Source organism: Ranitomeya imitator, chromosome 1, assembly GCF_032444005.1.
Source record: "Ranitomeya imitator isolate aRanImi1 chromosome 1, aRanImi1.pri, whole genome shotgun sequence".
Lineage (NCBI taxonomy): Eukaryota > Metazoa > Chordata > Amphibia > Anura > Dendrobatidae > Ranitomeya > Ranitomeya imitator.
The window spans coordinates 659,541,194-659,559,329 of NC_091282.1; the positions used below are offsets into that span (position 1 = coordinate 659,541,194).

General features: G+C 46.1%; 2 protein-coding genes across 10 annotated transcripts in view; one reads left to right on the forward strand and one right to left on the reverse strand.

The window, feature by feature from the left end:
• The window catches only part of NR1I3 (nuclear receptor subfamily 1 group I member 3), a 63,922-nt gene that overhangs the window by 32,438 nt on the left and 13,348 nt on the right, over positions 1 to 18,136 (reverse strand). For 2 of the 9 annotated variants that reach the window (XM_069728829.1, XM_069728823.1), the window contains exon 3: positions 15,302 to 15,366. The gene's annotated coding sequence lies outside the window, so the exon portion shown is untranslated. Of the gene's footprint in view, positions 1 to 14,797; positions 15,000 to 15,301; positions 15,455 to 18,136 lie in introns of those variants that run through there. The other 7 variants (XM_069728831.1, XM_069728827.1, XM_069728822.1 and 4 more) reach the window with 6 other exon arrangements.
• The window catches only part of PCP4L1 (Purkinje cell protein 4 like 1), a 107,698-nt gene continuing 99,025 nt past the window's right edge, over positions 9,464 to 18,136 (forward strand). Inside the window, exon 1 of the mRNA XM_069728835.1 lies at positions 9,464 to 9,526. Coding sequence (XP_069584936.1) covers positions 9,485 to 9,526 — 42 coding nt within the window. The 5' untranslated portion in view covers positions 9,464 to 9,484. The remainder of the gene's footprint in view (positions 9,527 to 18,136) is intronic.

The window sequence follows — 18,136 nt, forward strand, 5'->3', positions numbered from 1 at the left end:
CAGATGACTGGGAGTCTCATGTGAAGCAGGTCAGAATGGTTTTTCAGGTCCTGCGTGCTAACTCTTTGTTTGTGAAGGGATCAAAGTGTCTCTTCGGTGTGCAGAAAGTTTCATTTTTGGGGTTCATCTTTACCCCTTCTACTATCGAGATGGATCCAGTTAAGGTCCAAGCCATCCAGGATTGGATTCAGCCGCCATCTCTGAAAAGTCTGCAAAAGTTCCTGGGCTTTGCTAATTTTTATCGTCGCTTCATCTGTAATTTTTCTAGCATTGCCAAACCATTGACCGATTTGACCAAGAAGGGTGCTGATTTGGTTAATTGGTCTTCTGCTGCTGTGGAAGCTTTTCAGGAGTTGAAGCGTCGTTTTTGTTCTGCCCCTGTGTTGTGTCAGCCAGATGTTTCTCTTCCGTTCCAGGTCGAGGTTGATGCTTCTGACATTGGAGCAGGGGCGGTTTTGTCACAGAGAGGTTCTGATTGCTCAGTGATGAAACCATGTGCTTTCTTTTCCAGGAAGTTCTCGCCCGCTGAGCGTAATTATGATGTGGGCAATCGAGAGTTGCTGGCCATGAAGTGGGCATTCGAGGAGTGGCGTCATTGGCTTGAAGGAGCTAAGCATCGCGTGGTGGTATTGACTGATCATAAGAACTTGACTTATCTCGAGTCTGCCAAGCGCTTGAATCCTAGACAGGCCCGTTGGTCGTTATTTTTTGCCCGCTTCGACTTTGTGATTTCGTACCTTTCGGGCTCTAAAAATGTGAAGGCGGATGCTCTGTCTAGGAGTTTTGTGCCCGACTCTCCGGGTTTATCTGAGCCAGCGGGTATCCTCAAGGAAGGAGTCATTGTGTCTGCCATCTCCCCTGATTTGCGGCGGGTGCTGCAAAAATTTCAGGCGAATAAACCTGATCGTTGTCCAGCAGAGAAACTGTTCGTCCCTGATAGGTGGACTAATAAACTTATCTCTGAACTTCATTGTTCGGTGTTGGCTGGTCATCCTGGAATCTTTGGTACCAGAGAGTTAGTGGCTAGATCCTTCTGGTGGCCATCTCTGTCACGGGATGTACGTACTTTTGTGCAGTCCTGTGGGATTTGTGCTAGGGCTAAGCCCTGCTGTTCTCGTGCCAGTGGGTTGCTTTTGCCCTTGCCGGTCCCAAAGAGGCCTTGGACACATATTTCGATGGATTTCATTTCTGACCTTCCCGTTTCTCAAAAGATGTCAGTCATTTGGGTGGTCTGTGATCGCTTTTCTAAAATGGTCCATCTGGTGCCCTTGGCTAAATTGCCTTCCTCCTCTGATTTGGTACCTTTGTTCTTTCAGCATGTGGTTCGGTTGCATGGCATTCCTGAGAATATTGTTTCTGACAGAGGTTCCCAGTTTGTTTCAAGGTTTTGGCGAGCCTTTTGTGGTAGGATGGGCATTGACCTATCCTTTTCCTCGGCTTTCCATCCTCAGACTAATGGCCAGACCGAACGAACCAATCAGACCTTGGAAACATATCTGAGATGTTTTGTTTCTGCAGACCAGGATGATTGGGTGTCCTTTTTGCCGTTGGCTGAGTTCGCCCTTAATAATCGGGCCAGCTCGGCTACCTTGGTTTCTCCATTTTTTTGCAATTCTGGGTTCCATCCTCGTTTCTCTTCAGGACAGGTTGAGTCTTCGGACTGTCCTGGTGTGGATTCTGTGGTGGATAGGTTGCAGCAGATCTGGACTCAGGTAGTGGACAATTTGATCTTGTCCCAGGAGAAAGCTCAACTTTTCGCTAATCGCAGACGCCGTGTGGGTCCCCGACTTCGTGTTGGGGATCTGGTTTGGTTACCTTCTCGTCATATTCCTATGAAGGTTTCCTCTCCTAAATTTAAACCTCGTTTTATTGGTCCGTATAGGATTTCTCAGGTTCTCAATCCTGTGTCTTTTCGTTTGACCCTCCCAGACTCCTTTTCCATACATAATGTATTCCATAGGTCGTTGTTGCGGAGATACGTGGCACCTATGGTTCCATCTGTTGAGCCTCCTGCCCCGGTTTTGGTGGAGGGGGAATTGGAGTATATTGTGGAGAAGATTTTGGATTCTCGTGTTTCTAGACGGAAACTCCAGTATCTGGTTAAATGGAAGGGTTATGCTCAGGAAGATAATTCCTGGGTTTTTGCCTCTGATGTTCATGCTTCCGATCTTGTTCGTGCCTTTCATGCGGCTCATCCTGGTCGGCCTGGGGGCTCTGGTGAGGGTTCGGTGACCCCTCCTCAAGGGGGGGGTACTGTTGTGAATTCTGTGGCTGAATTCACTCCTGTGGTCACAAGTGGTACTGCAGCTTCTGAGCTTCCTCCCTCAGGTGTTCTGGTGAGCTCGTTAACTGCTTCATTACTTAACTCCGCCTGATGCTGCTATCCTTGCTCCTTGTCAATGTTTCAGTGTTGGATCTGAGCTTCTCCTGATTGTTCCTGTGACCTGCTGCTCTGTATAGCTAAGTGCTTTTTGCTTTTTTGTTGCTTTTTTTCTGTCCAGCTTGTCTTTTGTTTTGCTGGAAGCTCTGAGACGCAAAGGGTGTACTGCCGTGCCGTTAGTTCGGCACGGTGGGTTATTTTTGCCCCCTTTGCGTGGTTTTGCTTTAGGGTTTTTTGTAGACTGCAAAGTTCGCTTTACTGTCCTCGCTCTGTCCTAGGATATCGGGCCCCACTTTGCTGAATCTATTTCATCCCTACGTTTTGTCTTTTCATCTTACTCACAGTCATTATATGTGGGGGGCTGCCTTTTCCTTTGGGGAATTTCTCTGGGGCAAGTCAGGCCTATTTTTCTATCTTCAGGCTAGCTAGTTTCTTAGGCTGTGCCGAGTTGCCTAGGTAGTTGTTAGGCGCAATCCACAGCCGCTTTTAGTTGTGTTTAGGATAGGATCAGGTGTGCAGTCTACAGAGTTTCCACGTCTCAGAGCTCGTTCTTGTATTTTTGGGTATTTGTCAGATCACTGTGTGCGCTCTGATCGCTAAGCACACTGTGTTTCTGGATTGCCTTCATAACACCTGTCATTAGCAAACATAACACTCAGCCAGGTTGACTCGGAGGACCAATAGCACACTGTGTTGTACCTGAGCCTGAAACTTTTGCCGAGGGAAGTGGCCTACTCCACCATCGAGAAGGAGTGCCTGGCCATAGTCTGGGCCCTGCAGCGCTATTTGTTAGGTCGCACCTTCACTGTGCTGACCGACCACAACCCTCTGTGCTGGCTAAACGCCATGTGCGGAACCAATAGAAGGTTGCTACGCTGGAGCAGTTTGTCTTCACCACTGAACACAAAACAAGCAGGGAGCATGGCAATGCAGATGGACTGTCCCACCAGGGCGAACCTACTGAGGTGCGCATGGAGGCATACCAAGGGGTTCTGCCTCCGTAGCGCAGTCCAAAAGGGGGAGGTGTCACGATAATGCAAAAACCATAGCTGAGGGATTTTTGCACATCTGACTATGGTCCTGAAAGCACATGGCAGCTGTGACCCCCCTCCCTGTCTCCCCCTGAATACAACAAACCAGCCCTATGGCAGACACTGGGTAACTTGAAGCTAGTGTGTGAGCAGGGTGTGGCTTTAAACTGCAGGTGACCAATCCTGCAAAGCCACCTGTTGTCCCTCCCTTCTCAGTCAGGAATTTCTTTTGTCTCCAGAGTCTAAGAACGTAAATATCTCTGACCTCAGTACATACCATTAACCAGCCCTTTAGTGATGTCACGAGGCTGCAGTTTATAAGTCTTTACACTTAACCCAGCCTTCAGTTTTGACTGAGGAGCTGTACTATGCACTGGGACATCTGGGCTCTGCCTGCCAGCCTGGTTTGCCTGCAATGATCTGAGAACATGTGAGTTCTACCTTTTCTCATTTAATCCCATTATGTTATAATTACCTTTCTACATATTTCCAATTGTCTCATATTGTAACATCTTTATATACCTTTTTATAAACACTGCCTTAATTTAAGAGTAAAATATCTAAATTACTAGTTTCGATCTTACATAGTTACATAGTTATTAAGGTTGAAGGAAGACTATAAGTCCATCTAGTTCAACCCATAGCCTAACCTAACATGCCCTAATATGTTGATCCAGAGGAAGGCAAAAAAAAAACATGTGGCAAAGAGTAAGCTCCACATTGGGGAAAAAAATTCCTTCCCGACTCCACATACAGCTAGTTCCCTGGATCAACGCCCTATCGAGGAATCTAGTATATATACCCTGTAACATTATACTTTTCCAGAAAGGTATCCAGTCCCCTCTTAAATTTAAGTAATGAATCACTCATTACAACATCATACGGCAGAGAGTTCCATAGTCTCACTGCTCTTACAGTAAAGAATCCGCGTCTGTTATTATGCTTAAACCTTTTTTCCTCCAAACGCAGAGGATGCCCCCTTGTCCCTGTTTCAGGTCTATGATTAAAAAGATCATCAGAAAGGTCTTTGTACTGTCCCCTCATATATTTATACATTAAAATAAGATCACCCCTTAGTCTTCGTTTTTCCAAACTAAATAGCCCCAAGTGTAATAACCTATCTTGGTATTGCAGACCCCCCAGTCCTCTAATAACCTTGGTCACTCTTCTCTGCACCCGCTCTAGTTCAGCTATGTCTTTCTTATACACCGGAGACCAGAACTGTGCACAGTATTCTAAGTGTGGTCGAACTAGTGACTTGTATAGAGGTAAAATTATGTTCTCCTCATGAGCATCTATGCCTCTTTTAATGCATCCCATTATTTTATTTGCCTTTGTAGCAGCTGCCTGACACTGGCCACTGAATATGAGTTTGTCATCCACCCATACACCCAGGTCTTTTTCATTGACGGTTTTGCCCAGAGTTTTAGAATTAAGCACATAATTATACATCTTATTACTTCTACCCAAGTGCATGACCTTACATTTATCCCCATTAAAGGTCATTTGCCATTTATCAGCCCAAGCTTCTAGTTTCTAGGTTCTAGATCTTCCTGCCCTAAAACGTACCCTAAGTCTTCTGTAGGGAATTACGCTACTGTTTTGGGTTAGCTTCGGACCCATTAATCGAAGCTGGTGGCAGCATACCTTGTTCTGTGCCTTTGGGAGTTGTTGTAGCGACGGCAGCGTTGATAATTATTGTTCCTGCCTGAGCGGGAGTAGTTATATCGCCTCGCTGCAGCGTGCCCAATAGCCAGTACATAGCAGGCAGCCTTTCTGGCGACTAATTATCCTAGGTGCAGTACCTAATCTGACCTGAGGGTAAGGGGGCGCCAGAGAGCTGCATGTTTGCAAACGGAACTGTAAAGCAGGATATACATAAATCGCTGTAGTTCGTGTTATATTGTAGAGCAGTGGGATAACTGAAATAAGCCCCTGCTGTAAACTGATAGGCCAATAACCTTGTGTGTCTTTTCATCACATTGTAGCAGTGGAGGGATAACTAAGATAAGGCCCCCTGCACATGTGATAGCCGTCTGTTGGCCTAAAGTCACCCCGATCCGTGACGTAGGGGTGACAGTCACGGTGTGAATCGTGACAATAGCATAGGAGCCTACACTAGGGCGCAGGCCCGGCGTCAGCACCCGGCGTACCTGGGCAAATGCCGGGGCCCTGGCGAGACAGGGGGGCCCATTCAGGGCCGGCGTTAGGGGCAGGCAGCTGCCAGTGCCTAAGGCCCCCGCTGCCCCAGGGGCCCTCAGCTAGTGGCACATCACACAGAAGCTATGGGGCCCCTGTGAGGCAGGGGGGCCCGCCTGTCGCAAGCGCCAACTCCCTGGCCGCCACTTTGAACTTTACCGGCATCTGCAGGTAAAGTTCAAAGCAAATGATGGAGGAGAGAGCGTCACCTAACGCTCCCTCTCCCATCGTTCCCCTCTCTGCCTCTGACACTGCGGGTGCGCGATGACATCATCAAGCTCTCGCTGTGTGTCAGGCACTGCAGCGGCAGCCGCCGAGACCGGAGCAAGGAGGAAGCAGCACGGCGCGGGAACGTTGAGAGGTGAGGAGTTTTTTTTTTTGCAACTATAACAGTGAGTACTGGACTATGGGGCCATTCTTGGGGGGAGGGGGGCTGTGCTGTATACTACATGTCTGTGCTATATACTACATGGCTGTTCTATATACTACATGGGCCGTGTTATATACTGCGTGGGCTGTTATATGCTACGTGGGCTGTGCTATATACTACATGGCTGTTCTATAAACTATGTGGGCCGTGTTATATACTATGTGGCTGTGCTATATACTATATGGGCTGTTATATGCTAGGTGGGCTGTGCTATATACTACGTGACTGTGTTATATGCTACGTGGGCTGTTATATACTACATGGCTGTGTTATATGCTACGTGGCTGTGCTATATACTACATGGCTGTGTTATATGCGATCATGAATCGTGGTATGTGTTAAAGGGGGGGCCCACTGAGACTCTTTCGCCCGGGGCCCTCAAAGACCTGGAGCCGGCCCTGCTAGGGCGTGTACCCCTATATTATAGTGCAAGCCCATATAGTATGGTGTATAGTATGGTGGATACCCCTATATAATAGCCCAGGCCTCCAAACTATGGCATGTACCCCTATATTATAACACAGGCCTTATAGTAAAATGAAAGCTGAGCTCTGGTTGGTTGTGTTGGGCAACACAGATCATATATTTTTGTGGCCCGATGGGTAGCAGAGGCGACTGTGCCTGTACACTATCCGATGGCCCCATATGGACATACATAGGGTAAGTAATTCTGCCCCATCACGTATGGAAGCAGCCACAGCAGGCAGCAGCCACCTACTTGCAGCGGGCGCCAATTATGTGCCGCTTATTAGATGCTGTGAAGTCACAGATCAACAAGGACTGTGGTGTAAGAAGATCTGTGTGTAAGAAGGCCTTCTTTAGCGCTCAAACCCATCAGTACTATTACATTGATTTAGGATTTATTGATTTAGGAGGCCCGTCAGTCACCGTCTGTTGACCTCACACCACCCTCTCCACATTGTCTATCACCCACGTGTTTGTTTACAAACTGGTAGTGAATACCAGAAAACCGGATCCCCCGCATTCACCGCTGAAGTCTCACAGACCCTTGTGCACAGTTACTTAAAATGGAACAGATTAGAGCACGATCCTGGTCACAGCACAAACACTGATCACATGAACGATTCACCCCGAGGAGCAGACGTTGAGAAATGTGTGTGTGTACATATATATACAGGGGATGAAATAGTGTTTAATAATAAAAAATGACACAGGGACAATGTATTGAACACATGAAGAAAGAGAGGTGCAGAAAATCATGGAAAATCCTGACACTAGCTGAAATCCATTAGTAATTAGCAATCCTAACATTTAGTGAAAAATAATAAGTAAAACCAGTAAATTGTCTCAAGATCTTCGCAACCTTATTGTTGAAAACCATACAGATGGCACTGGATACAGAAGAATTTCTAAATTACAGAGGGCTCCAGTGAGCACTGGTGGGGCCATAATCTGGAAGTGGAAACAACATCATTTCACCATAAACCGGCCATGACCAGATGCTCCCCAAAAGATTTCAGGCATAGGAATGAAAAGAATTATCGTAAAAGTTGTCCAATGAGCCAAGGACCACCTGTGGAGACCTGGAAGCAGCAGGTTCAATAGTTTCAAATAAAACAATAAGTATTGAGCTCAACTGCCATGGCCTGTATGCAGACTCACCAGACAACCTCCATGACCTGTATGCACGCTCACTACACAACCTCCATGATCTGCATGCATGCTCGCCACACAAACTCCATGACCTGTATGCACGCTCACTACACAACCTACATGACCTGCATGCATGCTCGCCACACAATGTCCATGACCTGTATGCACGCTCACTACACAACCTACATGACCTGCATGCATGCTCGCCACAAAACCTCCATGACCTGTAAGCACGCTCACACAACCTCCATGACCTGTATGCACGCTCGCAACTGCTGAAGAAAAAGCATGTTCAAGCACCTTTACAGTTTGCTCAACAACATTCTGACAAGCCTGTGAAATACTGGAAGAATATAGTCTGGTCAGATGGGAACAAAATTGAACTCTTTGGATGCCATAAAACACACCATGTTTGGAGTCCAAAAAGCACTGCTCATCAACGCCAAAAAACACCAAACCAACATTTGGTGTTTGGAGGTGGGAACATCATGATGTGGGGCTGGTTTTCAGCATATACACAGGCAAACTTCATGTAAATGAAGGAAGGATAATGGAGAAATGTACTGAGACATTCTTGATAAAAATCTGCTGCTATATACCAGGATGATGAAGATGAAACAAGTGTGAACATTCCAGCAAGACAATGATCCCAAACACACAACCTAGGAAACTCAATAGCTTTCAGAGAAAGAAAATAAAGCTTCTATAATCAGGGCCGCCATCAGGTCATTACGGCCGTGACTGGTGTACGGGGCCCAGTGGGCAGAGGGGGCCCGCATCGGGCCCTGTCCCATCTGCTCACCGGGCCCCTACCGGCAGCCGCAGGCTAAACCGGGCCCTTAGCGGCGCTGCAGCTGTTTAACGCTATTGACGTGCAGGCCCGCGCCCGCACGTCAATAGTTAACGGCTGCCAGCCAATCTGAGGCTGGCAGCTGATGCCAGCCGCACCGTGCATGTCACCGGCGTATGACGTCATTGTCAGTCGCCGGCGAGTGCGCGCTTCAGCTGCGTGGAGAGAGCTTCGCCCGTCGCAGGAGCGTGGTCAGGGGAGAACTTTTTTTTTTTTAATTGAGAGCGGCGATCCGGGGGGCCCAGGGCAGAATGCTGGACACAGAGGCAGAACACTGGACACAGGGACAGAAAGTTGGACACAGGGGCAGAACGCTGGACACAGGGACAGAACGCTGAACACAGGGGCAGAACGCTGGACACAGGGGCAGAATCGAGATACGGGGCATGATTGGAGACACAGGAGGCAGGACGAAAGACATGGCGGCATGACTGGAGACACTGGGGCATGACTGGAGACAGATGGGGCAGGATTGGAAACAGATGGGGCAGAATGGAGACACAGGGGGCATGATTGCAGACATGGGGGCATGATTGGAGACGGGGCAGAATGGAGATACGGCCATGATTGGAAACAATGGGGCAGGATGGATACGATGGAGACAGATGGGGCAGGATGGGGAGATCATATGGGGCAGAATGGATACTCATGAGGACAGGATGGGAGAACATATGGCTGATGCCAGGAATGAGACACACGGGGGCTAGGATGGCGAATATTATTACCATAGGGGCTGATTAAGGGATATTATTACTGCAGTGATGTATTTATTTTATTTTTTGAGTATACTGTTTTAAATGGGGGGGCGGTCCTGTTACTGTGTAGAGTGATACTATGTCGCCTTCTTCATGTGGTGTAATGTAGAAGTTGGGAAAATTAAGTAATGTGTTATGCAAGCGGAACTCGAGATAACGGTGTTATTTCCTGTGGAGACGAGTCCTGGCTGCATGAAGTGATGGCGGTCTGTGTGTGGATGAAAGATGAAAAACAAAGATGAAGGACTTCACCTAGAGGCGTCACTGGTGAGTGAGTGTGTTACCTATACACTGACACTATACACTGTATACTATATACAGCGGTCCTGTGTATAATATCACTGGTGATCACTGTATTATCTGTACACAGACACTGCATACTAAGTACAGATCTCCTGTGAATAATAGCACTGATGGTGATAGTATTGTGGTTTTTTTTTTTATTACTGATCAGTATTGTAGTATTCAGTCACTATGTGGTGGTAATATGTGGTCTGGTCATGATGTTGTGGTATTTGTTCCTTGTATTTGATATTATTCGATCACTGTAGTGGTAATATGTCATCTGGTCATAGTGCTGTGGTATTTGTTCCTTGTATGTGGTATTATAGGTAATTTTAAAAATTGAAAAATAAATAAAAAATATACCTAAATTGTATTGCATATTTTAACAAATATTTAATAGGTTACAGTAGAGTAGGGCCAGGCCAAAAGTGTCTACCTTGTCATTTTGGTGGCTTAAAAAATCTTTTGGCCAAAACAAAAGCTGCCGGCTATATGTGTGATCTGGTGATGGGAACTGTCAATGTGTGATAGGTGAGAAGTGGAGATTTTCCAAGAGAGAGCGGTGGGACTGTGGACAGTTCGAGGGGTGGATCGTGGAGGCGGGGCTGGGGTGGAGCCTGGGCGGAGTCTCAAGGGGGCCCCGAAAATTTTGCCAGTATGGGGCCCCAAAATTTCTAATGGCAGCCCTGTCTATAATGGCCGAGCCGATCACCGAACCTGAATCCAAAAGAAAATTTATGGAAGGAACTAAAGCTCAGAGTTCATAGAATGTGACATCACTGCTCCTCACATATAATGATATATTACAGTAGTGACATTACCGCTCCTCACATATAATGATATATTACAGCAGTGACATCACCGCTCCTCACATATAATGATATATTACAGCAGTGACATCACCGCTCCTCACATATAATGATATATTACAGCAGTGACATCACCGCTCCTCATATATAATGATATATTACAGCAGTGACATCACCGCTCCTCACATATCATATTACAGCAGTGACATCACCGCTCCCCACATATAATGATATATTACAGCAGTGACATCACCGCTCCTCACATATAATGATATATTACAGCAGTGACATCACCGCTCCTCACATATAATGATATATTACAGCAGTGACATCACCGCTCCTCACATATAATGATATATTACAGCAGTGACATCACCTCTCCTCACATATAATGATATATTACAGCAGTGACATCACCGCTCCCCACATATAATGATATATTACAGCAGTGACATCACCGCTCCCCACATATAATGATATATTACAGCAGTGACATCACCGCTCCCCACATATAATGATATATTACAGCAGTGACATCACCGCTCCTCACATATAATGATATATTACAGCAGTGACATCACCGCTCCTCACATATAATGATATATTACAGCAGTGACATCACCGCTCCCCACATATAATGATATATTAAAGCAGTGACATCACTTCTCCTCACATATAATGATATATTACAGCAGTGACATCACCGCTCCTCACATATAATGATATATTACAGCAGTGACATCACCGCTCCTTACATATAATGATATATTATAGCAGTGACATCACCGCTCCTCACATATAATGATATATTACAGCAGTGACATCACCTCTCCTCACATATAATGATATATTACAGCAGTGACATCACCGCTCCCCACATATAATGATATATTACAGCAGTGACATCACCGCTCCTCACATATAATGATATATTACAGCAGTGACATCACCGCTCCTCACATATAATGATATATTACAGCAGTGATATCTCCGCTCCTTACATATAATGATATATTACAGCAGTGACATTTCCGCTCCTCACATATAATGATATATTACAGCAGTGACATCACCGCTCCCCACATATAATGATATATTACAGCAGTGACATCACCGCTCCCCACATATAATGATATATTACAGCAGTGACATCACCGCTCCCCACATATAATGATATATTACAGCAGTGACATCACCGCTCCTCACATATAATGATATATTACAGCAGTGATATCACCGCTCCTCACATATAATGATATATTACAGCAGTGACATCACCGCTCCTCACATATAATGATATATTACAGCAGTGACATCACCGCTCCTCACATATAATGATATATTACAGCAGTGACATCACCGCTCCTCACATATAATGATATATTACAGCAGTGACATCACCGCTCCTCACATATAATGATATATTACAGCAGTGACATCACCGCTCCTCACATATAATGATATATTACAGCAGTGACATCACCGCTCCTCACATATAATGATATATTACAGCAGTGACATCACCGCTCCTCACATACAGTGGGGCAAAAAAGTATTTAGTCAGTCAGCAATAGTGCAAGTTCCACCACTTAAAAAGATGAGAGGCGTCTGTAATTTACATCATAGGTAGACCTCAACTATGGGAGACAAACTGAGAAAAAAAAATCCAGAAAATCACATTGTCTGTTATTTTTAACAATTTATTTGCATATTATGGTGGAAAATAAGTATTTGGTCAGAAACAAACAATCAAGATTTCTGGCTCTCACAGACCTGTAACTTCTTCTTTAAGAGTCTCCTCTTTCCTCCACTCATTACCTGTAGTAATGGCACCTGTTTAAACTTGTTATCAGTATAAAAAGACACCTGTGCACACCCTCAAACAGTCTGACTCCAAACTCCACTATGGGGAAGACCAAAGAGCTGTCAAAGGACACCAGAAACAAAATTGTAGCCCTGCACCAGGCTGGGAAGACTGAATCTGCAATAGCCAACCAGCTTGGAGTGAAGAAATCAACAGTGGGAGCAATAATTAGAAAATGGAAGACATACAAGACCACTGATAATCTCCCTCGATCTGGGGCTCCACGCAAAATCCCACCCCGTGGGGTCAGAATGATCACAAGAACGGTGAGCAAAAATCCCAGAACCACGCGGGGGGACCTAGTGAATGAACTGCAGAGAGCTGGGACCAATGTAACAAGGCCTACCATAAGTAACACACTACGCCACCATGGACTCAGATCCTGCAGTGCCAGACGTGTCCCACTGCTTAAGCCAGTACATGTCCGGGCCCGTCTGAAGTTTGCTAGAGAGCATTTGGATGATCCAGAGGAGTTTTGGGAGAATGTCCTATGGTCTGATGAAACCAAACTGGAACTGTTTGGTAGAAACACAACTTGTCGTGTTTGGAGGAAAAAGAATACTGAGTTGCATCCATCAAACACCATACCTACTGTAAAGCATGGTGGTGGAAACATCATGCTTTGGGGCTGTTTCTCTGCAAAGGGGCCAGGACGACTGATCTGGGTACATGAAAGAATGAATGGGGCCATGTATCGTGAGATTTTGAGTGCAAACCTCCTTCCATCAGCAAGGGCATTGAAGATGAAACGTGGCTGGGTCTTTCAACATGACAATGATCCAAAGCACACCGCCAGGGCAACGAAGGAGTGGCTTCGTAAGAAGCATTTCAAGGTCCTGGAGTGGCCTAGCCAGTCTCCAGATCTCAACCCTATAGAAAACCTTTGGAGGGAGTTGAAAGTCCGTGTTGCCAAGCGAAAAGCCAAAAACATCACTGCTCTAGAGGAGATCTGCATGGAGGAATGGGCCAACATACCAACAACAGTGTGTGGCAACCTTGTGAAGACTTACAGAAAACGTTTGACCTCTGTCATTGCCAACAAAGGATATATTACAAAGTATTGAGATGAAATTTTGTTTCTGACCAAATACTTATTTTCCACCATAATATGCAAATAAAATGTTAAAAAAACAGACTGTGATTTTCTGGATTTTTTTTTCTCAGTTTGTCTCCCATAGTTGAGGTCTACCTATGATGTAAATTACAGATGCCTCTCATCTTTTTAAGTGGTGGAACTTGCACTATTGCTGACTGACTAAATACTTTTTTGCCCCACTGTATAATGATATATTACAGCAGTGACATCACCGCTCCTCACATATAATGATATATTACAGCCGTGACATCACCGCTCCTCACATATAATGATATATTACAGCCGTGACATCACCGCTCCTCACATATAATGATATATTACAGCAGTGACATCACCACTCCTCACATATGATATATTACAGCAGTGACATCACCGCTCCTCACATATAATGATATATTACAGCAGTGACATCACCGCTCCTCACATATAATGATATATTACAGCAGTGACATCACCGCTCCCCACATATAATGATATATTACAGCAGTGACATCACCGCTCCTCACATATAATGATATATTACAGCAGTGACATCACCGCTCCTCACATATAATGATATATTACAGCAGTGACATCACCGCTCCTCACATATAATGATATATTACCACAGTGACATCACCGCTCCTCACATATAATGATATATTACCACAGTGACATCACCGCTCCTCACATATAATGATATATTACAGGAGTGACATCACCGCTCCCCACATATAATGATATATTACAGCAGTGACATCACCGCTCCTCACATATAATGATATATTACAGCAGTGACATCACCGCTCCTCACATATAATGATATATTACCACAGTGACATCACCGCTCCTCACATATAATGATATATTACAGCAATGACATCACCGCTCCTCACATATAATGATATATTACAGCAATCACATCACCGCTCCTCACATATAATGATATATTACAGCAATGACATCACCGCTCCTCACATATAATGATATATTACAGCAATGACATCACCGCTCTCCACATATAATGATATATTACAGCAGTGACATCACCGCTCTCCACATATAATGATATATTACAGCAGTGACATCACCGCTCCTCACATATAATGATATATTACAGCAGTGACATCACGGCTCCCCACATATAATGATATATTACAGAAGTGACATCACCGCTCCTCACATGTAATGATATATTACAGCAGTGACATCACCGCTCCTCACATATAATGATATATTACAGCAGTGACATCACCGCTCCTCACATATAATGATATATTACAGCAGTGACATCACCGCTCCTCACATATAATGATATATTACAGCAGTGACATCATCGCTCCTCACATATAATGATATATTACAGTAGTGACATCACCACTCCCTCACATTACCATGTAGTATAGAGCTGTGTGTACACATTATTATACAGGACCAGTCTATAAATATAAGTCTGAGGTCAGTGATCTATTCAGCTATAAGGGAACAGATTATGTAGAACTCACCACAGTGGGGAGGGATCAGATTGTGTGTCGGGCTAGGACACCTACCGCCGGTGACATGACGGCTCCGGGCATGTTTTACGGATGTGTGCTACCAGACCACAAAACTATTTTCATCCAGGGAACGGAATTTGAACTTTGCCCATTCTTAAAGGTAGAGACGGATATCGACGGAGAGTGGATATGACATGGCCACTATTACTACCTGTGGAAGGGACACAGATAAAGGGGATCGGTCTCTAGATTAATAATGCTGACCCAGAGCTCCAGGAACGCAGTCCGTCCCACCCTAATCAATCAGCAGCCAACTGACAGAGGGGTGGCTAAGTAATGGGTCAATAAAATATAGATAATGCTGCCATATGTAAATAATACTGCCATATATTGCTGAGTGCGACTACCTTACAAATAATGTTCTGTCAGTAACATCCGAAGAGAAGAAGAATCCCGGCACAGACTGTAATAATACTGCTATCTGTCTATAACCGCAGGTGCCCCAGAAATTACCTGTGTGCTGTGGGAGGCGAGTCCACGGCCAGCCCAGTACGCTCACCCCATATAGTGGCCTGAACCTGCAGAAACACAAGTGTTAGGTAAAAACTCAGGAAAATTACCCACAATGCCCAGGGAATGAAGTCAGACCTGCCCGTCCTGTCAGTACAGAACAAGCTGTACCTGTGCCCCCTCCTACCTGCTGCTGTAGGGTAAACAATGCACATCACAGCACCTGCGCAGCCCCGCGCCACGGGGAGTGCCCAACAACTGCTGACAGCATGACCTGACAACTCCACCACATCCTGACAACCCCAGCATGACCTGACAACCCCAGCACGACCTGACAACCCCAGCATGACCTGACAACTCCACCATGTTCTGACAACCACTGCACGACCTGAAGACTCCGCCACGTCCTGACAACCCCAGCATGACTTGAAAACCCCAGCATGACCTGACAACCCCAGCATGACCTGACAACTCCACCATGTTCTGACAACCACTGCACGACGTGAAAACTCCACCACGTCCTGACAATCCCAGCACGACCTGACAACTTCACCACTTCCTGAAAACCCCACCATTATCTGACAACCCCAGCATGACCTGACAACTCCACCACGTCCTAACAACCACTGCACGACCTGAAAACTGCACCAGGTTCTGACAACCCACAGCAGGGCCTGACAACTGCACCACATTCTGACAACCCCAGCACGACCTGACAACTCCACCATGTCCTGACAACCCCAGCACGACCTGACAACTCCACCACGTCCTGACAACCCCAGCACGACCTGACAACTCCACCACGTCCTGACAACCCCAGCACGACCTGACAACTCCACCACATCCTGACAACCCCAGCATGACCTGACAACCCCAGCACGACCTGACAACCCCAGCATGACCTGACAACTCCACCATGTTCTGACAACCACTGCACGACCTGAAAACTCCACCAAGTCCTGACAATCCTAGCACGACCTGACAACTTCACCACTTCCTGAAAACCCCACCATGATCTGACAACCCCAGCATGACCTGACAACTCCACCACGTCCTAACAACCACTGCACGACCTGAAAACTGCACCAGGTTCTGACAACCCACAGCAGGGCCTGACAACTGCACCACATTCTGACAACCCCAGCACGACCTGACAACTCCACCACGTCCTGACAACCCCAGCACGACCTGACAACTCCACCACGTCCTGACAACCCCAGCACGACCTGACAACTCCACCACGTCCTGACAACCCCAGCATGACCTGACAACTCCACCATGTTAGTGACAACCACTGCACGACCTGAAGACTCCGCCACGTCCTGACAACCCCAGCATGACTTGAAAACCCCAGCATGACCTGACAACCCCAGCATGACCTGACAACTCCACCATGTTCTGACAACCACTGCACGACCTGAAGACTCCGCCACGTCCTGACAATCCCAGCACGACCTGACAACCCCAGCATGACCTGACAACTCCACCACGTCCTAACAACCACTGCACGACCTGAAAACTGCACCAGGTTCTGACAACCCACAGCAGGGCCTGACAACTGCACCACATTCTGACAACCCCAGCACAACCTGACAACTCCACCACGTCCTGACAACCCCAGCACGACCTGACAACTCCACCACGTCCTGACAACCCCAGCACGACCTGACAACTCCACCACGTCCTGACAACCCCAGCATGACCTGACAACTCCACCATGTTAGTGACAACCACTGCACGACCTGAAGACTCCGCCACGTCCTGACAACCCCAGCATGACTTGAAAACCCCAGCATGACCTGACAACCCCAGCATGACCTGACAACTCCACCATGTTCTGACAACCACTGCACGACCTGAAGACTCCGCCACGTCCTGACAATCCCAGCACGACCTGACAACTTCACCACTTCCTGAAAACCCCACCATGATCTGACAACCCCAGCATGACCTGACAACTCCACCACGTCCTAACAACCACTGCACGACCTGAAAACTGCACCAGGTTCTGACAACCCACAGCAGGGCCTGACAACTGCACCACATTCTGACAACCCCAGCACAACCTGACAACTCCACCACGTCCTGACAACCCCAGCACGACCTGACAACTCCACCACGTCCTGACAACCCCAGCACGACCTGACAACTCCACCACGTTCTGACAACCCCAGCACAATCTAACAACTCCGCCACGTCGTGACAACACTACCATCATCTAAGAACATACAGCTAGCGGTCATGTATAAGAAAATATATATTCTACAGTATGTCATCTGTGGTGTTACATTGGACTGCAGGTGACATCTACTACATTATCTGTAATCAGAGTTATCACTGAGTTATCTGTGGTGTTACATTGGACTGCAGGTAACATCTACTACATTATCTGTAATCAGAGTTATCACTGAGTTATCTGTGGTTTTACATAGGACTGCAACTGACATCTACTACATTATCTGTACTCAGAGAGTTATCACTGAGTTATATGTGGTGTTTCATAGGACTGCAGGTGACATCTACTACATTATCTGTACTCAGGAGTTATCACAGTGTTATCTGTGGTGTTACATAGGACTGCAGGTGCCATCTACTACATTATCTGTACTCAAGAGTGATCAATCATCACTGTGTTATCTGTGGTGTTACATACAGTCATGGCCAAAAGTATTGACACCCCTTCAATTCTGTCAGATAATACTCAGTTTCTTCCAGAAAATGATTGCAATCACAAATTCTTTGGTATTATTATCTTCATTTCATTTGTCTTAAATGAAAAAAAAAACACAAAAAGAATTGTCCTAAAGCCAAATTGGATATAATTCCACACCAAACATA